Source organism: Sciurus carolinensis, chromosome 6, assembly GCF_902686445.1.
Source record: "Sciurus carolinensis chromosome 6, mSciCar1.2, whole genome shotgun sequence".
In the NCBI taxonomy this organism is placed as follows: Eukaryota; Metazoa; Chordata; class Mammalia; order Rodentia; family Sciuridae; genus Sciurus; species Sciurus carolinensis.
Window position 1 is genome coordinate 138,363,769 of NC_062218.1, and position 27,305 is coordinate 138,391,073.

At 34.9% G+C, this 27,305-nt stretch overlaps 1 protein-coding gene across 1 annotated transcript in view; it reads left to right on the forward strand.

The window, feature by feature from the left end:
- The window catches only part of Meikin (meiotic kinetochore factor), a 103,260-nt gene that overhangs the window by 3,391 nt on the left and 72,564 nt on the right, over window positions 1-27,305 (forward strand). The window contains exons 5-7 of the mRNA XM_047554798.1: window positions 8,268-8,405; window positions 13,006-13,125; window positions 16,701-16,740. Of these exons, the coding sequence (XP_047410754.1) occupies window positions 8,268-8,405; window positions 13,006-13,125; window positions 16,701-16,740 (298 nt within the window). The remainder of the gene's footprint in view (window positions 1-8,267; window positions 8,406-13,005; window positions 13,126-16,700; window positions 16,741-27,305) is intronic.

Below are 27,305 nucleotides of genomic sequence, written 5' to 3' on the forward strand. Positions count from 1 at the left end.
ACTGACCATTATGTGTTCAATGAACTGAAAGATGGTCAATAGATGGAAATGTGATTACAAGATAAGATAGATCAACTAGAGACTTTGCATAGTCTTGTGCATGTCAAAATATTGATGTTTATCTTTGCAGCAGCAGGAAGCCAATAAAGTCTTAAATTAGGGAATGATATGATCACTTTTGCTGCAAGTTATGAATGCCTTTAAGATGACTAGCAATGTCAAACAGGCAGATGAGCATGCAGGGCTGGTGGTAGAAATTTGATTCATCTACATACTGGTATAATTGAAGTTATTTTTGAAAAAAAGAAAGGAAGTTATCAGCATGCCAGAAATACAGAGGAATTCTTCGTTGCTTTTTTTTTGGAGGGGTGGGGAGGTACTTGGAATTGAACTCAGGGGCTCTCAACCACTAAGCTACATCCTCAGTCCTATTTTGTATTTTATTTCGAGACAGGATCTCACTGAGTTGCTTAGCACCTCACCATTGCTGAGGCTGGCTTTGCACTCTTGATCCTCCCGACTCAGTCTCCCAAGCTGCTGGGATTACAGGTGTACACCACAGTGCCTGGCTCTTAGGAATTCTTAAAAGCAAATAAGATCAGATTGGTGAATATATCAAGAGTGGAAACAAACCACTGCAGAGGTAAGAATGTCTCTAGAGATGCTCCAGCTTGATCAACAAAAGCAAAACAAACAAAACAAAAAAATCCTCCAAAATTATAATGAAGGGACCCTGAAGGAATTGTCAAGGTGATAGATTAAGAACTACATTTGATCCTGGTGCAGTGGTACAAACCTGCAATCCCAGCAGCTTGGGAGGCTGAGACAGGAGGACTGAGAGTTCAAAGCCTGCCTTAGCAATGGCGAGGTGCTAAGCCACTCAGTGAGACCCTGTCTCTAAATAAAATACAAAATAGGTCTGGAGATGTGGCTCAGTGATCAAGTGCCCCTGAGTTCATTCCCAAGTACCCCCCCCCAAAAAAGAGCTACATTTGAAATACCTGGTATCCTTCCCCTTATCTCCTAATTGTATAGGAAACACTGGCAGTTACCAGTCCCTGCTGCCAGAATAAAACCCTGAGAACTACTCCCAAGCAGAGTACAATCTAGTAACTTTGTACACCTTGAAAAATTATTTAAGAATTTCATATTTAATGTGGCATATTGAACCTTCACATTTATTTTTCCCTTCTGAAACCCAACTAAAGTATCAATAAAGGCATAAAAAAGGTGTGAAACCACTAGGTGAAAAGAAGAACACACGGTTGCAGGTAAGAGATAATCAAAAATATTTGGCATCTGGAAGATAGATGAATGAATTATCATTGAGATGAATGAATTATCATTGAATTAGTGACTTAAAACAAAAAGGCTTAATGCTTAGTTCCTAGTACAAACCAAGAAGCAAACTGCGTCAAGCCATAGGTTCAGGAATTAGAGACATGACATATTCCTGAATGAATGGGTATAATGTTGGGATGTATGGAAAATTTTTAAGGTGGCAGTAAGATTCTTTGATCCATACTTGTGAAGGCAACTACCCTCCTGCCTTCTCTAGCAGTCCAGATACATCGAAGCAGAGAGACTGGGCTCAGAGATATTAGGTACTGCTCAGAGGAAAGGTACTATACTGAAAAATAGGGGTGGCATGGAAGGGAAGAGAATTAAGTGAAAGTCTGTATACTCAGTAGTAAAACCCTTGGACCCCTTATCTTACTCAGGCAAATACACCCCAAGTAGGAGAGAGGATTCCTCTTTTGGAAACTTCTCTGTAGAGGAGATGACCTATGTTCTGGCAGTCATGGCCTGGTCCCTGTCTAAACACCCTTCAGTAAAACCTACCTCTTCTTAAACCCCATTCATAATGCTTTTTAGTGCTTCATCCTTGAACATTCAAGAATTATCAGGCATTTGAAGAAAATTGTTAAAAGATGGATACCACATAAAAATAAACTTGAATGACACAGATATTGAAAAGGAAAGAAACCTTTTTTTTTTCTTTTTTTAAAGTTTTGTTAATATACTCAGGGTGATAAAAAAATGTTTCAAAAAACAAATGCAGGATGCTATAAAAAGGAGAATTCATAGAACAAAAATAATTTTAAAAATATAAAATCAGAAATAAAATATCCTATAGAAACAGAAGATAATTTAAGGAAATATATGAGAGAGTAGAACAAATATCAAAAAAATGATAAAAGTAGTGACAATGGTGGCATAATTCTGTGAGGATACACAAAAGTCACTGAATAATACCCTTGAAAACAGTGAACTTTGTGGTATCTGAATCAGTACTGTTATTAAAATAATTAGAAGGTGAAACCAAGAATTATAACATCTGAAAAATAGTGATTCCCAATATTCTAGAGTAAACACAAAGGAAATTATTGAACACATAAAACTAGAAATGTTTTTAGAATTAAAAATAGTCATAAGTATATATGTTGAAAGCACCTTTTAGATTTTGAAAAGTATGAACAGAGATGGCAAGAGCAAAGTTCAGATAGTATAAACTATGCTATCACAATAAATGAAATAAAGACCCATAGCAAGGTACAATAGTAAATCTTTTGAAAACCCTCAGAATAAAGAGAAAATTTTTAGTCATCCAGAGGAGAGATAAAAGCAGTTGCAAATAAGCAATCAAGAGTTGGATGACAATGGACTTCTGAAGAGCAACTGCAAGAAGAAACTAGAACATGGTGGAAAAAGTGCATTTACGATTCTGAAGACAACTGATTTTGCAAGGGTAGGATGAAAATTCACCCAAAATTTTATCTGGATTTCAAGACCTGTGATACCATCTACACAAGATAGTATGGAAAGTTTTTATTCATATAATGAGGCTTTCTGGAGAGAAATGTGACTCCCAAACAACTGAAAATCACTTGAGTAGGCAGGGAAAGGAGACTGGTCTGGGATTTTTATGGTGGTTAAAGTGAGAGAATGAGATTTCCATGTGTAGTTTGAAACTTTTTCAAATGATGAGCACCAGGGCTTCTTATTACCTTGTCCAGATGTGGGGCAGAAGGGGAAGAAGGAAGTTTAAAAGTAGTCACACATCAGGCAATGGGTTTGCCACCAGAACACAGGTGTTATGAAACCACTGATAAATCAAAGCCAAAATGGGAAAGGAAAAGACTCAGATCAACATCATTGTCATTGGACATGTAGATTTAGGGAAATCTACCACTACTGGCCATCTGATCTACAAATATGGTGGGATCGACAAAAGAACCTGAGATGGGAAAGGGCTCCTTCAATATGCCTGGGTCTTGGATAAACTGCAAGCTGAGTGTGAGCATGGTATCACCATTGACATCTCCCTGTGGATATTTGAGACCTGCAAGTATAATGTGACTATCATTGGTGATCCAGGACACAGAACCTTTATCCAAAACATGATTACAGGCACATCTCAGGCTGACTGTTCTGTCCTGATGGTCGCTGCACGTGTTGGTGAATTTGAAACTGGTATCTCCAAGAATGGGCTGACCCGTGAGCATGCCCTTCTGGCTTACACACTGAGTGTGAAACAAATTGTTGGTGTTAACAAAATGGATTCCGCTGAACCACCCTACAGTCAGAAGAGATAACGAGGAAATCGTCAAGGATGTCAGCCCCTACATTAAGAAAATTGGCTCCAACCCTGACACAGTAGCATTTGTGCCAGTTTCTGGTTGGAATGGTGACAACATGTTGGAGCCAAGTGCTAATGTGCCTTGGTTCAAGGGATGGAAAGTCACCCGTAAAGATGGCAGTGCCAGTGGAACCACACTGCTTGAAGCTTTAGATTGCATCGTGTCACCAACTCGTCCAACTGACAAGCCTTTGCATCTGTCCCTCCAGGATATCTACAAAATAGATGGTATTGGTACTGTTCCTGTGGGCCGAGTGGAGACTGGTGTTCTCAGGTCTGGCATGGTGATTACCTTTGTTCCAGTCTATGTCACAACTGAAGTAAAGTCCATTAAAATGCACCATGAAGCTCTGAGTGAAGTTTTCCCTGGATATAATGTGGGCTTCAATGTCAAGAACGTGTCTGTCAAAGGTGTTTATTGTGGCAATGTTGCTGGTGACAGCAAAATGACCCACCAATGGAAACAGCTGGTTTCACTGCTCATGTGATTATCCTGAACCATCCAGGCCAAATCAGTGCTGGCTATGCCCCTGTACTAGATTGTAACACAGCTCACATTACTTGCAAGTTTGCTGAGTTGAAAGAAAAGATTGATTGCTGTTCTGGTCAGAAGTGATCAAAAGGTGGCCCTAAATTCTTGAAATCTAGTGATGCTGCCATTGTTGATGTGGTTCCAGGAAAACCTCATGGGGTTTGAGGATAGCTTCTCTGACTATCCTCCTCCGGGTCATTTTGCTGTTCATGATATGAGGCAGACAGTTCCTGTGGGTGTCATCAAAGCAGTGGACAAGAAGGCTGCTGGAGCTAACAAGGTCATCAAGTCTGTCCTGAAAGCTCAGAAGGCTAAATGAATATTACCCCCAACACCTGCCACCCCAGTCTTAATCAGTGGTGGAAGAACCATCTCAGAACTGTTTGTCTCAATTAGCCATTTAAGTTTAATAGTAAAAGACTGATTAATGATAACAGTGCATCATAAAACCTTCAGAAGGAAGGGAGAATGTTTTGTGGCCCATTTGTATGTGTGTGTGTGTGGCAGTTTTAAGTTATTAGTTTTTAAAATCAGTACTTTTTAATGGAAACAACTTGACCAAAAATCTGTCACAGAATTTTGAGACCCATTTAAACAAAAGTTTAATGAGAAACCTGTGTCTTCTTTTGGTCAACTTGAACTTCTACAAATGTTAAGCAAGAGTTCCTTAACCTATTTCTGGTGTTGAGAATCTGTTAACTTCATGAGTATAATTAAGTTTCTGGTTGGGAATTTTAGTTTGGAAGGAAAACTGGGAGAAATCTTGTCTCAAGTACCTAGTAAATATCTGGAGGGCTGTATTGATTACAACACTTGGTTAGGATAGAGGAATAACTTTGTAATTTAGAGGGCCAAATCCTGTAATACTAAAGGCTGTTACTTCTGAAAAAAAAAAAAGGTGTCACACATCAAAAAGTAGAATCAGTCTCTTGAATAGACTAACCTGGATTTCTGTACCCAGCCAAACCATCACTCAAATATGAAGATAGCATAAAGAAAATTTTAGATGGAGTTTCTATGCACCTTTTCTCAGAAAATGAAGGAAATGTTCTAAGAAAATCAGTAAATCAATATGGAAATCACAGGATCCAGAAATTAAAGGCTTTCATACAGGAAACATGTGAAAGAGTTTCTTAGGATAACAACAAAGGAAAGTCTGAAGTAGATACCTGTCTAAAGGAAAACCTGTCCAAATTTGAGCTAGTGAAATGAGATCTCCAATAACAATATTTCTTTTTTTTAAATTTTTTAGATGTTGATAGACCTTTATTTTATTCATTTTTTTTAATATGTGGTGCTGAGAATTGAACCCAGTGCCTCACTTGTGCTAGGCAAGCACTCTGCCACTGAGCCACAACCCCAGCCCACAATATTTCTTAAATAGAGTAAAAAGGAAAAATAAATGAGGACAGAAGGGGAAAAAGAAAGAAGGAAGGAGAGAAAGAAATAAGAGAGAGGGAAAAATAACAACCTGGTGTTTTAAACAAATTTTTTTTTTAGTTGTAGATGGACACAATACCTTTATTTTATTTATTCATTTTTATATGGTGCTGAGAATCAAACCCAGTGCCTCACACATGCTAGGCAAGCACTCTACCACTGAGCCACAACCCCCACCCCCAATTTTTTTAAATATTGGGAGAAAATTTATGCTTCTGCAAAAAGTTGGGATGAAATAATAGAGATAAGTACTTAGAAAACTAATTTTTAAATTAGGTAATAAATCACTCAAAGGAAAAAACTTGTGGAAAGAGGTTGTGAATATAGTTCATAGATGGCTCCACTATGAATATATTTGAACAGTCAATAATATAAATGTTAAATATATTTAATTTAGAAATATAAAGAAGGTGACTATCAAAAGAAATAGTAATCGAGTACACGGTAGAGGTTACTAGAGAGTTAGGGAATTATGGTTGGGAGCTATGAGAAAAGAGATTGCAGCTTTTGTTATAAACCTTTTAGAATTACTTGACTTTTCAAAAAATGTATAGTGTCATTTGATAAAACTAATTTTAAATGCATTTAGATTTCTAACTTGTGACACCAGGAACACCTCCCACTGATACAGCATGAACATTTATTTATTCTTTTCTCTACCCAACTACCCAGATGGTGAGTACAGGGCTTTCCTTATTTCTGAGCCTGGCTTGAGTTCTAGGGTTTGGTGGAAAGGATAGCTCTGCAGTGAGTGGTATTCATGAAATTTTGAGAAATGGAAGGCAAGACAGATATAACATGTGAGCGGATAAAGACAGAACAAGAAGAATATGAAAGGTAGCAAGGACAGGGGCAGGTTACTCTAGGGCATTTGGAGTAATGGAAGCAAAGAATGCTCAAAGGGATAACCTACCTCCAACAGCTGAAGCTGTAAAGAAGGATGGTAAATTGGGTCAATCAATTTAAGTGTTGCATTGGTGGCCAGAAGAGATAGAAAACATTTTCCATCTTGAACAAAAAGGTTGGAATAGGAGAAAAAGGTGAGGGATGAAGGATAAAGAGTTAGTTTCCTCAGGTAGGTAATAGATGAACATAAGACATATGACAAGACATAAGTCAACTCCATGACAGGAAACAATAGGTATTCAGAGCAGTGTTCCCTTTTTGATCCTTACCCTCTTTACCCCACTAGTTTCTATTAGTGTTGATGTCTCTCTTGTCATGTTAGAAGTGTTCAATAAATGCTGACTAAATTTAACAGTGTATTTTCTCTTTTCTTATTAAACCCTCTGGTTTTCCTAAGCTCTGAATACTATTTTCTCTCCTCATTGGGAAGTTCTTCAGTCTAGTTCACTATCACAGAATTTGTTTGACACCTCTTGGTCTGGGAGAGTCTTTGTTCAGATATTTCACCCATTTTTTTATTGGGATGTTTGTTTTCTGATTATTGAGCTTTCAGAATTCTGTATGTTCTGGGATTTCATTTTACTTGCAAATATCTACAGCTTGTCCTGTCTATAACTTGTCTTTTCTTTTTAAATTTCCTTTGAAGAGAAGTTTTAACTTTGATTAAGTCCAATTTATCATTGCTGTTTTTTGATTCATCCTTCTAATGATATATTGGAGAAATATTTATCTAATTCAGTCTCATGATTTTTTCCCATATTTTTCTAGATATTTTATACTTTTAGGATTTACTTTTAGGTCTGTGATCCATTTAGAGTTTTTAATTTATATGATGGACAATGTGAATGTGAAGTTTTTTGTTTTATTTAAGCATATAGATATTCAATTATTCTGGTGAAATTTGTTTAAAAGATTATCATTTTGCCACTAAATTGCCCTTAAAATTTGATCAAAAATCAGTTGCTAGGGACTGGGGAGATAGCTCTGTTGGTAGAGTGCTTGCCTTGTAAGCACAAGGCCCTGGGTTCAATCCCCAGCACCCAAAAAAAAAAATAAAAAATCAGTTGCTAGAATGAATTTTATTAATAGTTGAAATTTTACTACTGTCCCCATGTAGCATGTTCTTACCTTTTATAATGTGTACTCCATTTTTCTTTTTATGGAATAAATGACATTTTCTGTGAACCAAAAATAATCAGTTGCTTATATATGTGTGAGTTTATTCCTGGACTATCTATTCGATTTCTTTGATCTGTTTGTCTATATGTAGGCTCATTCTTTTTTAGATGAAATAACGATTCACCCTTTTCCCTCCTTAGCTACTTAGCTTATATGTAGAACTTGAATTTTTGATCCAAGAATCGAAAGTGGAAAAGGAGTGAGTCAACAAACTAAAACTTTGAAAAACAATATAGGATTATAATGCATTTTATCAATATCAAAAACAATTACTTTCACAGGTGCAGTGGCACACCCCTATATTCCCAACAGTTCAGGAGGTCAGATAGGAGGATTGCAAGTTCAAAGCCAACCTCAGGATCTGTCTCAAAATAAAATAAAAAGGGTTGGGAATGTGGCTCAGTGGTTAAGTGTCTCTGAGTTCAATCTCCTAAGATTCAAATTAATTTGTGGGTGGAAGCAGTTTTATATTCTTAGTGTATAGCTATATGTACATTTCTATAAATTTGAATTCTTAGGATTTCAAGTCTGTTTTCTATTAAAACAGTTTGTTTGTTTTTTATTCTGTAGGACTAAGTTTGCCATGTGATGTTTCCAATTCTCTCCTGAGCTATTCAACCACTGAGTCTTACACAGAACCCAAGAGTACTGAAGAAGAATTAGGTAGTTTCTCATCACCTGAACAGTTCAGAGGATCATATTATTTGGGTGAGAATATAATTTCAACCTTAATTATTTGCACTAGAAATTGTTCCTTTATCCACAACTCTTCCAGCAAATGAATGTTCCTTTTGAGAAGGCATACTTCTCTTCCCTACCAACATCTCTGTTCTCTGACCACTACCATTGTGTTTCATGCTTAGTCACATAGGAATATAGAGCAAGAGCCCTCAGGTCAGGGAATAATGGAGAAATGCCATTTAGCACTTACATACACATCCCATTAGTATTCAATTTTGTGCATAATTTAACGTATTCTTGTTCTCCTGAATTGTATAGGTTATCTGTTACCTCATGGACTCCTCTTACTTTTCAACAACATAGATTAACTGTGTGGTAACTCTAGTCAGATACAAGTGGGACTGGAAAAATAGGTCACTGGGGGTATGCTTCTGGTATTTATTTTGTTGGCGGCAAGAGGAGCTCTCCCTACTTCCTTACTGTCATGAACTGTGCATTTTTCTTCCACCATGCCTTTCTGCCTTACCTTGGGCCCAAAGAATGAAGTTGACCAACCATTGACTGAAACTCTGAAACCATGAGCCAAAATAAACTTTTCCTCCTCTAAGTTATTCTTGTTGGGTCTTTTGGTCACAGAGATGCAAAACTGACTAAAACAAGGAATTATCTGACAACTAATTCAAAATATTCATCATAAAGATGCCCAGTAAAACTCCAGAAAACAATACATGAATTAAGTGAAAGTTTCAACAAACTAAAAATAATGTTGGTGGTGGGGGGTGCCAGGGACTGAACTCAGGCCCTCAACCACTTAGCCACATCTCCAGTCCTATTATGTATTTTTATTCAGAGGCAGGGTCTCATTGAGTGGCTTAGCTCCTCACTTTTGCTAAGGCTCTCTTTGAACAACTCACAATCCTCCTGCCTCAGCCTCCAGAGCCACTGGGATTACAGGTGTGTGCACCACCATGCCCAACTAAAAGAAAGATTTTTAAAAGAACAAAACAAATATTGGAGCAAAAGAACATAATAACTTAAATATTCAATAGAGAGGTTCAAGAATAAAGAATCAATGGAGTTCACAAACTCAAGAAATTCACATTGAGATACACTACAATAAAATTGTCAAAAGACAAAGAATTTCAAAAGCAGCAAGAGAAAAGTGACTTGATACAAACCAGGGAACCCTTGTAAAACTCATTGAATTTCTCAGCAGAAACCCTGCAAGTCAGAAGAAAGTAAGATAATTGTATTCAAAATGCTGAAAGAAAAATTGTCAATGAAGAATACTATACCTAGCAAACTATCTTTCAAAAATGAAGGATAAGGGCTTTCCCAGACAAACAAAAACTGAGGAGATTCACCAACACTAGACCTACCTTACAAGAAATGATAAAGGAAGTGCTTCAAGTTGAACTCAAGGACACTAAACAGCAACAGGAAAGCACATGAAAGTATAAACTCACTTGTAAAGGAAAATATATGTAAATAGTGAATACTATAAAAAAAAGGTGGGTGATATGGTGTATACCTATAACCCCAGCAACTTGGGAGACTGAGGTAGGACTACAAGTTCAAAACCATTCTCAGAAACTTTGCAAGGCCCTAAGAAACTTAGTGAAATCTTGTCTCAAAATAAAAACAAACTAAAAGGGCTGGGAATGTAGCTCAGTTATAAAGTGCCCCTGAGTTCAGTCCCCAATAACACTCCCCCAAAACAAACACATTTAATAGTGGTGTATAAATCACTTTTAATTCTAGTATAAAGGTTAAAGATAAAAATATTAAAATAATTATAACTATAAAAATATAATGGATGCACAACATAAAAATATGTAAAGATTGTGACATCAGTACCAATGTGGTAGAGAAGCAAAAGTGTAGTTTTGTATTTAATTGAAATTATCAGCTTAAAATAGACTATTATAACTAACAAAGTTTTTTTAAATTGTAGATGAGCACACAATTTTTTATTTTTTTAATGTGGTGCTGAGGATCAAACCCAGTACCTCACACATGCTAAGCAAATTCTCTACTATTGAGCTACAACCCCAGCCCTAAATAAGGTTGTGTTAGTCCCACAATCATCATTAAGAAAATATCTATAGAAGATGCACAAAAGGAAAATAAAATGGTATCAAAGTATCAATGCCAAAAACCTAGTGAAACAAAGACAGCAAGAATGGAAATAGGGACAAAAGAACTATTAAAAAATGAGCAAAATGAAAATAGTAAATCTAGTTATGAATAATTTAAATGGATTAAGCTCCCCAACCAAAATCCATGTAGTGACTAAATGGATAAAAGAACAAGATCCAACTATATCTGTCAACAAGAGACTTATTTTAGATTTAAGAATATACATATGCTACAAGAGATGGAAAAAGATATTTCAAGTAAATGGTAACTGAAAGCAGGAGTGGCTATATTTATATGAGACATAGATGTTAAAAACTCACAAGAGACACAGAAGGACAATATGTAATGATAAAAGGGTCAACTCACTAGGGTGATATAACATACAAATGTATATATGCATCTAACATCAGAGTACCAAAATATATGAAGTTAAAATTGAAGAACTGAAGGGAGATAGAGCAATACAATAATAGTTGGAAACTTCAATACCCACTTTCAACAATGGATAGAATGTGCAGTCAGATAATCAGAAAGGAAACAGTGAACTTCAATAACATTGTAGACCAAATGGACCTAACAAACAACACAATATTCTATCTAACAGCAGCAGAATATAAATATGCATTCTTCTCATGCACACATACAGCATTCTCCAGGATAAATCATATATTAGATCACAAAACTAGTCTTAACAGATTTAAGATTTAAGTCATCTCACATGTCTTTTCTGACCACAGTGAAATGAAACTAGAAATCCGTAGTAGAAGGAATACTGGAAAATTCAAATATGTGGAAGTTAGCACACTCTTGAACAACCAGTGAGTCAAGTAAATTAAAAAGTTAGAAACTATCCGAAGACAAAACAAAAACACAACATAATCATGGAATATAGCCAAAGTAGTACTTAGAGGGAATTTTGTAGCAATAACTACATTAAAAAAGAACAATCTCAAACAAGGTTATATTACTCCTAAAGGAACTAGAAAAAAAAGTTAACAGAAGGGAAGAAATAATAAAAATTAGAGAAGAAATGAAATAGAGAACAGAAAAACAATGGAAAAAAACTAAGAATTCACTTTTTGAAAAGACGAACAGCATTGACAAACCTGTAGCTAGACTTACCAAGAAAAATGATCCAAGTTTATAAAATTAGAAGTTAGTGACAAATGTAACTGATGCCACAGAAATAAAAAGAATCACAAATGATGACTGAATAATTACGTGACAACAAATAAGAAAACCTACAAGAAATGAATAAATTCCTAGAAACATATAACCTACCAAGACTGAATCATGAGAAATAGAACATCTCAACAGACCAATGATTAGTAAGGACAATTGAGTCAGTAATCAAAAAACTTCCCAACAAAGAAAGTGCAGGACTATGTGGCTTCAGGAGCAAATCCTACCAAACAGTTAAAAAAAAGTAATGCCATTTCTTCTTAAATGTTTCTTAAAAAATTAGAGGAGGGTACATTTCTAAATTCATTTTACAAGACCAGCATTACTCTCATGTCAAAGCCAAACTAATACTGAAAGAAAAGACAACTATAGTTGATCAATATCCCTGATGAACATAGATGCAAAAATTCTCAACAAAATATTAGCCATTGTATTCAACAGCATATTAAGAGGATTCTACACCTGACCAAGAAGCATTTATTCCCGAGATGCAGGGATGTTTCAATTATAAGTCACTGTGATGCACCACATAAAAGAGAATGAAGGATCAAAATCACATAATCATCTCAATAGATGCAAGAAAAACATTTGACAGAATGCTTTTATAGTAAAAACTCAACAAATGAGAAAAAGAATACAGCTACCTCAACTTAGAGCTCAAATATGAAAATCTCACAGCTAACATACTGAATGATTTAAAAAAACCTGATATATTTTCCTCTAAGATCAAGAACAAGTCAGGATGTTCACTTTTACCACTTCCATTCAGTACACTATTGAACAGTTATGCAACAAAAAGAATAAAAGTATCCAAATTGAAAAGACAGAAGTAAAACTACCTTTATTTTCAGATGATATGATCTTTGATCTTTATATGTTAAAAAAAAACCTTAAGATTCCACAAAAACTTATTTGAGCAAATAAAAATTCAGTAATGTCATAGGATACAAAATTAACACAAAAGTCAATTGCATTTCTTTACATTAAAAACAAACTATATAAAAAGTAAATTAAGTAAATAATCTCATTTAGTGTCATCAAAAAGAATAAAATATTCAAGAATAATTTATAGAGTTAAATTGCAAAACACTGTAAATTCCAAAACAGCGAAAGAAATTAAAACAAAAACAAGTAGATTATTTCCTACCTTGATGGTATCAAGTCTTCTCTTTTTGTTCTGTTGCCTCCAAAACTCATTACCAAACTTCCTTGTGGACTACAGCTCTAACTTGAGTGAAGGAAGGTAATCTGCCACTTCTAAACTGTTACTCCAAGTTTTATGTCATTTTTCCCTCTGCTTTATTAGATTGGGAGTATCCCAAGTTGAAAGAACACAAGCAATGTAAGAATTCCACTCTTCTGGATACCAGTAAAGCGGTAACAATAGAGAAGATGCCACAGTTTTCAGACTTCTCTGCAATTTTGAGTGAGTTTTTACATTCATTTTTCTCATGTTACGGGGGGAAAAATCCTTCATTTATACTCAAAAAACAGTATTTTTTTCTCCTGAATATTTCTAAGCTAAATTTATCTATTGGGATTATTAATTAATAACAATAATAGTAGTATAAGTACATGAGTTTGCTTTTTTATAACTTTTTATTTTGATCTAATTTCAGACTTACAGAATCTTTCTTCCTTTTCTTTTGGGGGGAGGGTACTGATATTTAACCCAGGGGCACTTTACCACTGAGTTATATCCCTAGCCCTGTTTTTGTTTTTTTTATTTTGAGACAGGATCTCATTAAGTTGCTTAGGGCCTTGCTACCTTGTGAGACTGGCCTTGAATTTGTAATCCTCCTGCCTCCGCCTCACTGGGATTATGGTCATGTGCCACTGTGCCCAGCCCCTAATGTTATCTTATTATATCAGAACCGGGACTTTAACATTGATATAGAACTATTGACTAAATTACAGACCTTATTCAAGTTTCACTGATTTTTCCACTAATATCTCTTATTCTATTTCAGAATCCTTATTAGGATCCCCTGTGCATGTATTAATTCTTAGTTTCCTGCATTTTGTAACAGTTCCTCAATCTTCCATGAGCTGAGTAGTTTGTTTTTTTCATAATCTGGGTAGTTTTGAAGATGACTGACTATTTATTTTATAGAATGTCCCTCAGTTTGGATTTGTCTTAATGTTTTCTCATGATTTTAATTAAGTTGTGCAATTTTTGGTAAGAATTCCACAGAAATGCTTCTGGGTTAAATCCCTAATACAAAAAAAAAAAAAGTTCTTAGAAATTTATCACTCTTTCTTCTTGCCACCCTTATCCCATTCTCTTTTATCTACCTGCTTATCCCTTGTTCCTTATAAGTAATCAATCTGTTTGGTTTCTGATTTATCCTTCCTATATTTCTTTTATATAAATGAGTAAATAATGATGCATTTCTTTATATACTGCTATTTTTTTACATGAAGGACAGTACATTATATAACTTCTCTTGTTCACTTTATATTCTCCACTTAGCAATCTATACTAGAAATCATTCCCTATGGGTTTATAGAATAGTTTATAGAACTCTTTCTCACATTAGTACTCTGTGTAACTGTTCCTTTATTTTTGCAACCACTCTCCTGTGAATTGGGTATTTAATTTTTTCCCAATATTTTTCCACCACGAACAATGCTGTGATGAATAAACTATGATATAGATTTTCTTATTTTTAGCCCAGAGGCAGATGGCAGGGTTGAAAGATAAGTGGATATGTAGATTTGTTGGATATTGCCAAACTTTTCTTCAGAAAGGTCATATCAGTTTGCATTTCCACTAGCAATGGATGAAAGTGTGTGTCTTCCGTATACTTGCCAACAGGATGTATTGTGATATTTAAAAATTTTGCTACCCTAATATGTGATAAATGATATCTATTACTTGAATTTGCATTTTTCTGATTATATTTGAGTTTAAAATTTTTCCATATGTTTGAGGACCATTTTGAGTTTTTTTTTCAATCTCGTGTATAAATTTTTTCTTCATTATTTCCCCCATTTTTCTACCTGGTTTCTCATCCTTTATCCTGAGAATTTTTGTTCAGTGCTGGATATCAAACATGCTAGGCAAGGGCTCTATCACTGAGTCACATAATCCAACCCTTACCCCCAATTTTAACAGTTCTTTATATATTAAGAATACTAACTTTTTATCTGTTATATAAATGAAGGTAATAGATTGATGTATTTCACTAAATTTGTGAGTCTTTTCTCCAAGTTCTTCAGTTATCTTTTGTTCATGGTACTTTTTGCCATGCCCCCAAAAAATATTTATATTGGGTTTACTTTTCTCATATACCAGTCCAGTATGAGCTTGTTTAGCCCCGCCCCCTCACTAATGGGATCAAAATGATAGGTTCTTTTTATCTTTCTGCTTCCAAGTATGTCAACTTGTTACTCCATAGTTATAAGATAGTTGCTAAATCTCTAGGCTTTATAGCCATGTTTCTGGCAAAAGAAATGTGAAAGGTCAGTAGTAGCCATGCATATCTCCAGAAAAAAAAACCATTCCCAGAATTCTCCTTCAGATTTTTTATTTAGATCTATTGGCCAGAACTGGATCATGTATCTACCTACTACTTGGGAGACTGAGAAACTAAGTATTTTGTATCCTAACTTCTATAGTGGTAGAAGCCAATGAAAAAATGGAAAAAATTGGAGAGTGGGAATAGGAACGAATGTCGTCAGCCTACTTACTAGAGTTGCCACTAAGTGAAGAAGAGTAGTCAAAAAACTAAATGCTGGGTTAGGGGGTTCCTTACGGGAGAGTCAGTAGTTTCCTGGGAAACAGTATTTCTAACATTGAAAGGTTTTTCTTCTGTTATATATTTAGTTTGGCAATTTCTCCTGTCACTTTAGAATTTTTATCCATTGCAAATGAAAAAAAAAAAAAAAACTAACTCAAACTATATTCAGTTTAAAATTAGAGAATTTATTGCCACATGTACCTGAAAAATCCAGTAGTAAATCTAATTGTATATACAATTCAATCCAGGATTTCAAATGTATCAGTAGAACCAGATTCTGTTCCATCTCTTAGCTCAGGATTCCTTTGTGTTAGTTACACTCGGCCAAGTCACTTCACATAGCAATTTCTTTCTTGATGCGCACAGCCTCAAATTCAGTGAAAAAAGTGCTTCTCTTTCCTATTTGAACAGAAGCCCCAACACTTCCAGGTTGACTTAAATTGATTCATATGCCTATCCCTGACCCAGTTACTTTGGCCAGGGGGATGCAAGGCTCTTACTGAATTGAGTTATAGACTATGAAGGGATAGTTAGAAGAAAAATCAGGAGAGTCTTATCAACAAAACCAGAGTAGATGCTAGATGATTAAGTGACCACTCTGTGTTGAGAACCTCCCTCTCAAGGAAGTGTTTCACCTCTCCCTAACTGTTCTTATTTTTAGATTATAATCTAACATAAAATTCTGCAACTTCTCTAACTTCTGTAGACTAACCCTATGGTTCATTATATTCCTAGGAACATTCTAGTATACCAGAGGCAGTAATATGTTGGTTTAGAGACAGGCTTGTGATTAATCAATCTGCTAGAATGCGTCTCTAGATATTTGATATGGGGCTAAGAACTGTGAGACCAGAGTTTAAATATTAGGTATCTAGCTGTTAGTTTTGTAATCTAACCAGTTATTATTTTCTTATATGTAAAACTAGGATAATAAATTGGTATATTTGACTGACAGGATTATCGTAAGAATCCTAAGATGTAAAAAGGCATCAAAATTATAAGAACTGTCCCACTACAAGGTGACAGATTCTTGTATCTCATAGAATTTTGTAATTTTTTGGTTTTACTTTGATATTTTGAAAATATTTTTACCTAATTTAACTGGCAGATATGTAAAACAATGGAATTATAAAAATGAACTGCATTATCACTATCTGTGGTTGGAGAAATATTTATTTTTACCTAGAGTAAATTTAGCCTCTTTTGTATCTTAGAATTTATATATATTTCTAATATATTGGTTTTTTTTCTTTCCTAGGTACCTCTTCAGAAAACTATCAAAAATGCAATAGAAAAAAGTAAGAACTACAAATTTTAAAGTTGTGCTTTTTAAAACCCTGTATTCTAACAGTTTTATGGCAAATATGTTGGTCAGTCTATAAACTCAGATGTTCATTCATTATTTGTTGAGGCCTCACTAATTGCTGGACTGTTCTAATTGCTGGACATACAGTAGTATACAAAACTGATTAAAAACTTTTGTTTTTAATTCTAGTTGGAGGAGATAGACAATAAACAAATAAGCACGTGAATTATACTGTGTTATATGGTAATGAATGATATGGAGAAGCAAGATGGGGACTAGTGCATATTAGGGTGGAAGTTCGATATTTTAAATAGTATGGTCAGGGAAATTGTCATTGTAAAGGCAGTAGTTGGGCAAATATTAAAGAGACATGGCAAATTGGGGAAAGAGCATTTCAGGAGAAGGAAGAGCCAGAAGAGGGCCCTGAGACAAGAAGGACTGGGCTTCTGGAGAGAAGTGAGGTAGAAAATGAAGTGAGACAAGCAGCAGGAGGCCAGGTGAGTTATTGTTGTTGTTGTTACATGTAGGTCAATGCAAGTGAACTGGGAATGACGTGACATGACATGTTTTAGAGGATTTGCCCTGGCTACCGTGATGAAAATAGACTATGAGGAGTTGAGGAATTAGGGAAATGATAAGAAGCTATTGTACTAATCTAAACAAGAGATATTAGAGTATGGACCAGAGTAAGAAGAGCAGAGGTGGTGACTTGTGGTTAGATTTTGAATGTATTTTGAAAGTGGAACTAACAAGATCTATTGATGGACTGAATGATGAGGTGTAGGAAAAAGTAGTCAAAAGTGACTCCACAATTTCAACTTAATGGGAGACCTATACAATAGATGCTGATGCATAACAGGAGTCTTGGAGGAGGAAGGGAAAAATGGAGGAAAGTTGGATTGCATAGAGGAAAATGAGGCGAGGGGAGAAGGTGGGGCCAAGGAAAGATGGTGGAATGAGACAAATATCATTATCGTAGGTACATGTATGATTTCATGAATGGTGTGATTCTACATCGTGTACAACCAGAGAAATGAAAAGTTGCACTCCATTTGTGTGCAGTGGATCAAAATGCATTCTGCTGTCATGTATAACTAAATAGAACAAACAATAAAAATAACATTTTACAAAACTCTTATGAGATATATTTTTGATCTTACTGAAGTTATTTGATTTAAACTGAAATAGTATATCTAAGCTTCATTTGTAGAAATCAGTCAAGCATTTATTTATTCATATTTGCTATTAATAAGCAAATTTGAATTTGCTTTAATGTACTAATTGTGATAATTTCAATCTTGTTCTTTCCTTGTTTTTCTGTTAGTCTTGATATCTGCAAAACTGTAACATTGACATTCTATTCTAGTCCTTTGCTCAGCACATTTTCTTTTTTTTTTGAAACTCAATTTTTTTGTTGTTTTTAGATATAAATTACAGAAGAGTATATTTTGACATATTATACATACATAGAGTATAACTTATTCTAATAAGAATCCCATTCTTGTGGTTGAACATGAGGTAGAGTTTCACTGATCGTGTATCCATATATGAACATAGGAAAGTTATGTCCAATTTATTTTACTGTCTTTCCCTTCCCTTCATTCCCCTTTGTCTAATCCAAACTACTTCTGTTTTTCTTTCCCCATATTGTATATCAGCATCCACATATAAGAGAGAACATTCAGCCTTTGGATTTTTGGGATTGCCTTTTTCACTTAGAATAATAGTCTCCAGTTCCATCCATTACCAGCAAATGCCATAATTTCATTCATCTTTATGGCTGAATAATATTCCATTGTGTATAGATACCACATTTTCTTATCGATTTATCTGTTGAAGGGCATCTAAGTTGGTTCCATAGCTTAGCTATTGTGAATTGAGCTGCTATAAACATGGATGTGGCTGTGTCACTGTAGTATGCTGATTTTTTTGGATATATACCAAGGAGTGGGATAACTGGATCAAATGGTGGTTCCATCCCAAGTTTTCTGAGGAATCTCCATACTGCTTTTCACAGCGTTTGCACCAATTTGCAGTCCCACCAGCAATGTACAAGTGACCCTTTTCCCCCATATCCTTGCCAACATTTATTTTTACTGGTATTCTTGATAATTGTCATTCTAACTGGAGTGAGATGAAATGTCAGTGTAGTTTTAATTTATATTTCTCTAATTGCTAGAGATGATGAACATTTTTTCATATGTTTATGTTGGCCATTCATATTTCTTCTTCTGTGAAGTCCCTTTTTAGTTCTTTTGCCCATTTATTGATTGGGTTATTTGTTTCTTTTTTTCGGGGGGAGAGTTAAGTTTTTTTAGTTTTTTGTATATACTGGAAATTAATGCTCTATCTGAGGTACAGGTGGTAAAAATTTTCTCCCGTTCTATAGGCTCTCTGTTCCCATTCTTGGTGGTTTCCTTTGCTGTGAAAAAACATTTTAGTTTGATACCATCTCATTTACTGATTCTTGATTTTACTTCTTGCGCTTTAGGAGTCTTGTTGAAGAAGTCAGTTCCTCAGCCAATATGATGGAGAGTTGGGCCTACATTTTCTTCAAGTAGGCACAGGGTCTGTGGTCTAATGTCTAGGTCTTTAATCCACTTTGAGTTGGTTTTTGTGTAGGGTGAGAGATAGGGATGAAATTTCATTCTACTACATCTGGATTTCCAGTTTTCCCAGCAAAATTTGTTGAAGAGGCTATCTTTCCTCTAGTGTATGGTTATGACAGCAAGGCACATTTTCTTTGTTCTAAATTCATATCATATGAAATGCAATATTATGGGAAAATAATGCCATGGATTACAAATGATTATATCATTTTACTAAATTGATTTGGACCTATAATTCTTTATATTCTTGGTAGTCTGAAAAATATTCTGTTCATTGTAAATTACCAAAACAGAGCTACCATCCCAGGGCAGTATTCAGTATTGCCTTAGGAATTTTCACAAAATACACACTGATTGCTTGTTCTTGTCTCTTTGTAAAAGCTTAAGAACAGACTGACTTCTGTTGGCTCATGGGAGCAAATAACAATGAATTATGCATGTAATCGTCTTAAAAACGCTGTATCTATTAGGATTTGATTCAAACAAGTTTGTATGAGATGGAATTATTATTGTTGAAATAATGATGCCAATATTTCTTGCTTTGAGGGCTCCTTCAAGGAAAAAAGAAAAGAGTGGAGTTACCAATTGTTAAGATAGGGAAGACTGAGGACAGACATATTACTGAAGAAGGAGTTTCATTTGTGGCATGTGGACTAAATGATAGAGGGTGTTTCATGAGAGTCACAGAATGTAGACTGAAGGAGGTGGTCACAGTCTGGACCATGTATGACCTTAAGCCCTGGGATTTTAATTTTATCCTGAATGTGTTGACAGCTTCTGATCAATTTTCAGTAGAACTATAGTACATTATGAAATTTTAAAAATGTGCTAACTCAAAGAATTTGAAGGAACTTATAGAAAATTCACACATGTTTAAAAACAAAGTTAGGAGACACCATCAGGAAGATGAAAAAGGTAATCCACAAAATGGTAGAAAATATTTTCATAATCTATATCTGATAAGGGACTTATATCCAGAATATATAAAGAACTGGTACAATAGTAAAAGGACAAATTAGCCAGTTTAACAATGGAGAAAGGATCTGAACATGAAAAAAATGTTCAGTATCATTAACTATTAGGGAAATGAAAACCAAAACTACAATGAGATACCACTTCACACTTTGTAGTAAAGCTAAAATCAGAGACAGGATGTGGAGAAATTGAAATGTATCCCTCCTCAGATATTGCTGGTGAGAATTTTACTTTTTTTTTTTTTTTTTTTTTTTTTTTTTGCCGTGTTGGGGATCGAACCCAGGGCCTTGTGCTTGCAAGACAAACACTCTACCAACTGAGCTATCTCCCCAACCCACTGGTGAGAATTTTAAATAGTGAAGCAGCTTTGGAAAAGGTTTGGCAGTTTCTCAAAATGTTAAACATGTAGTTATCATGTGAACCAGCAATCTGCTTCTGGATATGCAAACCTAAGAGGAATAAAAACATATATCTACACAAAACTTACACATGAATGTCCACAACAACTTTATGCATAATTACCAAAAAAGTAGAAACAGCCCAACTGTCCATTTACATATGAATGGGCAAGTGTTATATATATGGTATATCCATACAACTAAATATTGTTTGGCAATAAAAATGAATGAAATACTGGTATAGGCCTCAACATGAATCAACCCTGCAATCATTATGCTAAATGAAAAAATATAGTCACACAAGACCACATATTTTATGATTCTATTCATCTGAGGTCTCCATAATATACAAATAAATACAGACAGCTGATCAGTAATTGCCTAAAGCTGAGAGGTTTGGAAAGAAATGGTGATTAACTGCTAATGGAAATAGGTATAAGGTTTGGGGGTGATGAAAATGCTCTAAAATTGATTGTGACTATAATGGATGCATAACACTATGCATATTCTAAAAACTGTTGAAGTTTACACATTAAAATAATGAATTGTGTGATGTACGAATTTTATCTCAATAAAACTGTAAAAAAGGTTAGTACCAAGGAAACCAAGGAAATTAGTTTTTAGTTTTTGGATTTTTTGTTTGTTTGTTTGTTTTGGTACTGGGGATTTAATTCAGGGGCACTTGACCACTGAACCACATCCTCAGCCCTATTTTGTATTTTATTTAGAGACAGAATCTCACTGAGTTGCTTAGCACCTCGCCAAGTTGCTGAGGCTGGCTTTGAACTCACGATTGATCCTTCTGTCTCAGCCTCCCAAGCCACTAAGATTACAGGCATGCCCACCACACCCGGTGGAAATTAGTTTTTTTCTTTTTTATAGGAATATATATGTAAGAGGAAAGGGAATTAGAACAAAAATAAATAAACCTTAAGAGTTAAAAATCAGATGCTTTAATTCTGTCAAATTTTGGCTCTGAGTTTCTTAATGTGCAATGAAAAAGCCTAGAGCTATTTGATAGATTTTGTGTCCTTCAGATAGTTGTGTAAAACTTTTACTGTCCTATAACTAGATTTTTTTCCTCCCAGATTTAAATGGCAAACAGAATACTGTTGTCTTCTGTTGGAATCTAAAGTGTAGGTATTCTGTGCTTAAATAAGTATGGAAGTGAAGATTAAATACACTTTTTTTTTTTTTTTCTGGTATGGGGAATTGAACCCAGGGGTGCTCTACCATTGAACTATTTCCCCAGCCTTTTAAAATTTTTTATTTTGAGAGAAGGGTCTTGCTGAGTTGCCGAGACTGGCCTTAAATTTGCTATCTTCCTGTTTTAGCCTCCTGATTCATTGGGAATACAAGTGTGTACACCACACCTGGCAAAAATTAATATACTCTCAAGTATAGATTTTTGTGGAATTTTTGCATTACCTAAACAAAATTCCTGCCTCTTCACAGAAATGTGCATGATCAGATTTCTGTCTTAAAGCAATAAAAAGATACAAAGAAAAAGATGAATTGGAAGAACTAATTAGACTGAAGAGGTGACTGTTGTAGCATACCAAGTAAGACCTGAATTTTAGCAGCAACCACAGCAGAAGTAACCTGAGAATAATTCATAAGGAATAATCAATAGTTCTTAATGACTAATTGCTTGAGGGGAGAAGATGGAATCCAACTTGACCCCCAGCCCTCTGATTAGGGAACTAGATGATTGATGACTTACTCACTAGATAAGGGAACATAAATGGCAATATAAGAGTGGGTTGGAGCCAGGTGTGATGGCACATACCAGAAATCCCAGCAACTCAGGAGGCTGGGGCACATCCCCAGCCCTTTTTTTTTTTTAAATGGAAGTCTTTCTTTTAAATATTTTCTAGTTGTTGATGGACCTTTATTTATTTATATGCAGTGCTGAGGATCGAACCCAGTGCCTCACACATGCTAGGCAAGCACTCTGCCACTGAGCCACAACCCCAGCCACCGCAGCCCTTTTTATTTTTTATTTTGAGACAGGGTGTCACTAAGTTGCTTAGAGCCTTGCTAATTTGCTGAGACTGACCTTGAATTTGTACTCCTCCTGCCTTCACCTCCTGAGCTGCTGCAATTACAGGCATGCACCACCACACCTGGCCCATTTACAGATTTTGAATTTGAAGAAGTCAGTTTCTACTGCCTAACTGCAAGTCTATAATCCTCTATCTTGGGGGGCAGGGAGGAGGGGTCTCTCTCTCTCTCTCTCTCTCTCTCTCTCACACACACACACACACACACACACACACACAGCAAGAGTAAAACTCTGTGGTTGTGTCTCACATATGTTGACAGGAATATAGCAGGAATGTTAAATGTGGCTTTCATATTGTCTTAGATTTGGACAGTGGCCTCATATAGGAAAACAAAATAATAAAAGTATCCCCATCCCTCCCTCTTCTGTGCAAAATTTGTGAAAGATAAGGTCAAAACCCAGTTGTCAAAACCAGTTCTTCCAGCATTAGCCTATCACCTCTCTCCTAGCTATTTTAGAAGAGGCTAAGAGTATGCAGAGAGTATAAAAAGACCTCAAGAATGCTTGTTTCTTTTATTTGTGTCATATGCAAGGAATGTGGAGATTTTTTTCCTTATTTCAACAGAAGTAAGAAGCTCCAAGAGAACCATTTAGAAGGTTCAACTTATGTCCCTTGGAATTTGGTTGCTGACTCATACTGGAAAAGTCTAAAAGCAAGAGTTAGATTCTTTGAAATGGCAGAATAGGAAGTTAGAGGTACTTTCAGAGTTTGTCACAGCAAAGATTTGTGCTTAGTACCTATAGGTCAAACATGAATTCTAAAGAAGGGGGCCAATTATGGATCTTAATGCAAAGGATAAGGTAACCTCAGTCCAGAGAGGCTGACTGGTCAATTATCAAAGGAAAAAATTGAGATCATAAATAGCAACAAGTGTAAGAGCACCATTGGTAGAGAATTCTCCTAAGAACCCTTTAAAATACTTCAGGTTAGAAAAGGTCAGCATTTGGATCTCTCACACACAAAGAGTACCAATGGCATTTTATAACAGTATCAGTCAAGATCAACACTTTCTATAGCTCTTTCCTTCTAATTCAATGCCAGAGGAACCCAAATTAACTACTAGAAAAGCAGAGGGGAAAGAAAAAGAAATAAAGAAACTAACCATGTTACTTTCTCCACTACATGTTCTGAATGTGATGTTGTACTGGGTTTTTTATTACCTAAAAAAATCTAGTTATTACAAGAGAACCCACAAAGCATTAGTAAAAAAGAAGTTCACCTGATAATTCATTCACAGGTAAAAATGAGCTTAAAGGGAGATATTAAAGAATAAAATTATTTTCCACTGAATTCAACTTTTCAATTAACTGATAATACGAATTTAGAAAATATCTTCTTGAATTTGGTTTGCAACTCCTTTTTTTTTTAGTAAATCTTGCTTCATTTTTTAAAATTAATCTTTTTAAAAAGATTTTTTAGTTGTAGACACCTTTGTTTTCATTTATTTATTTTTATGTGGTGCTGGAGATCAAACCCAGTGCCTCACACACACTAGGCAAGCACTCCACCACCAAGCCATAACCCCAGCCCCTGCAACTCCACTTTCTTAATAGGAATCCATTGTCCTGCTCAGCATTTTTGTTATAGTGATCAAAGACTGGGGTTTCATGTTTTTAATTCCTCTTGTAATAGCTAGTCTTCTACATGTTTAGGTAGAATGAAGGGTGGTCTTATTTGTGGAACTACAAAAGGGAAAAGGATTTCTTATATTTGAAATCCTTACCACAAGAATCCTGGGAAATAAGATTGATATCCCTTTTACACAGATGAAGTAAACAAGACTCAAGACATGTTAAGTAGTTTTCTCAAGGCCACACAAGTATAGGTAGCAAAACTGAATCAGTTCCATCTGATTTCAAACACAATGCTTTATACATGTTGTCTCACACTGATAAATGTGTAAACATGTTGCCTTTTTTTTAATTAAACTATTTGTTCTAATAGACATGGTGACATTTTTTCTAACCAATTTTATTTTTTCTACAGAATAATTAATTATTCTTTATTTTAAGTATTATCTGAGGATTCTTGAAAGTTACCGAAAGATAAGAAAATACTACTAATTTGTTCTTATTATAGAGTGATGACATTAGCAGACCAATGTATTTCTGCCAAACCAAAGCATACTTCAAATTCAGAATCAGGTAATAGTGAAATTATTTTCATGATTATGTCTTTATTTTTTTTACAGTATAACTTGTACTCACAAAATAGGTACCCCATAAAATTGAGTACTTTTTACTTGGTTGTATTTAAGAAATAAAGATTTGTAGGGTCTTAACTATCACTACAACACCCAACATTTATTCATTTAATAAACATTTACTGATTATGTACTCTGAGGCATTATTGGGTATACTAGTGGGAAGTGACATGCTTTCCCTAGGTTTTAGTAGTAGAAGAGGACAATAAGTAAACTGATATATTGTGGTTATATGAGATGAATGAAAAATAGTGGGATCAACAAAGTGTCTTGCATTATTGGCACTCTTATTTATTTTATTATTAGAATAAACTTAGCAAGACATTTACATCCTATTAACATCTGCTATATATCAGGTTTCTGTTGTAATTATTTCCCTTAACAAGTTTCATTGCATCATGTTGGGAGTATGCTTGTAAGAACTGCTGGTTGTGCTCTTGATGGATGTGTTTGTATGAATTTAAAATATTTTTATTTGAATAGCCTTCACCTTAAGAAATTGTTTTAATGGGCGTTCACTAAATGCCAGGCATCATGTTAGGAATGTTTAAATAGAACTGAGGACAGTATTATTTGTGGAAGTGTAAAAGAGAAAAGGAGATTTATTTTAATAAATCTTCTCTCATATTTGAAATTTATATTCTAAGTATAAAAATTATTAAGATCATTTCTGTTGTGAGCAGAATTAGTCTAATAATAAAAACTAAACTTGTAAGATCCTGAAAGGAGGAGTAAGGGTAAATATTAAGAGACTTCATTTTACAGATTTAAGAGCAAGGGGATGTGTGAATAAAGGGAAATTGATAATGACACCAAAAACAAATATGATTTTACCTCAGTCTTACCATATCAAATATATAGCTTTGGCAGTGGAAACTGTTGTTGATAAAATATGGTGATGAGGCAGAGTAGTAATTCTGGAATTATGTATGCTTTTGTATTCTTACTTTTATGTGTTGATTAACTTCAAATTTATAATTAAATAAATCACATCTTGTTCTATAGGCTTTTTTTTTTACACATTCTTTAATCCAAAAAATCCAACTGTGTTCCATTTCTGTAACAGCCTTTTTACTAAGTGTCAGGAAATTGAGAAATTATTGTATTTCTGTCCCCAGGATCCTATAGCCTAGTATCAAAGACAAACAGAAAATTACTTCCCAGGCCACTCCTCCTGAGGCTTCTTTGCAGTCTTATCTACTGCTGTTAGTCATTAAGTATGGAAAAATTTCAAAGCTAATTTCTTGATTCCTAATATCTCTTTTTAATCTACCACGTGATGGGTAAGTATAGGCATTCTGTAATAGACAGACTTTCTAAGTTTTCTCTCAGCCTAACTCTCCTCTGAGATTCAGACCCTTTTATGCAACTGTCTTCTGGATATGTCCTCTTGGTTGTTTCAGAGGCATCTCAACTCACCATTCAGTTCACTCAGCAAATATTAAGTACTTACATGTGACACAAACTATTTTAGTTGCTGGGAAACATGACAAGATTCTTGTCCAAATAGAGCTTATATATAGTGGTGGAAGAAAAATAACCTGATAAATATATAACATCAGGTATAAGTAATGAGTGAAAATGAGTCAGGGTAAAGAGAGTAATAATTAGCATGCTATTTTGGGTAATCAGGACAGGCCTATCAGAGGAAGTAGCATTTATGCAGAGCTAAATAAAGTAAGAGAGTGGGCCATGTGAAAATCTAGAGTCAAAAAGACCATAAGAGGGGTGGGGTGGGGGAGGAAAAAAACAACAGAATGAATCAAACACCATTACCTTATGTAAATGTATGATTACACAAATGGTATGCCTCTACTTTATGTATAAACAGAGAAACAAGATGTACCCCATTTGTTTACAATAAAAATAAATTTAATTTAAAAAAATACCAAAAGATGTGGGATGTGCTTGGCATGCTTGAAGAAGAGGAAAGATGTTAATGTGGCTAAAGCAGAGTAAGAAGATGAATGGTTGAAATTGTGATCAGAGAGCTAGTCAAGTAGTATAATGTAAAATCTCACATACCATGGTAAGGACTAGGGATTTTATTTTACAATACATCTTAAATATATCTTAAAGCATATTAGTGCAGAGGGAGGATGTGATCAGGTATATAGTTTAATTTTTAGATTTTACATCACATTTCATTTTAATTTAAATATCCCCATGAGACTGGTGGCTACCACCTTGTACCCCACCATTCTAGGGTATTCATATATATTGTAGTGAGGTAGGAAGTAATCTAAAACTGCTATTTCTCACTCATCTGAAACTACCATGTCAGGGGAGAAAACTCCAGGATGAAG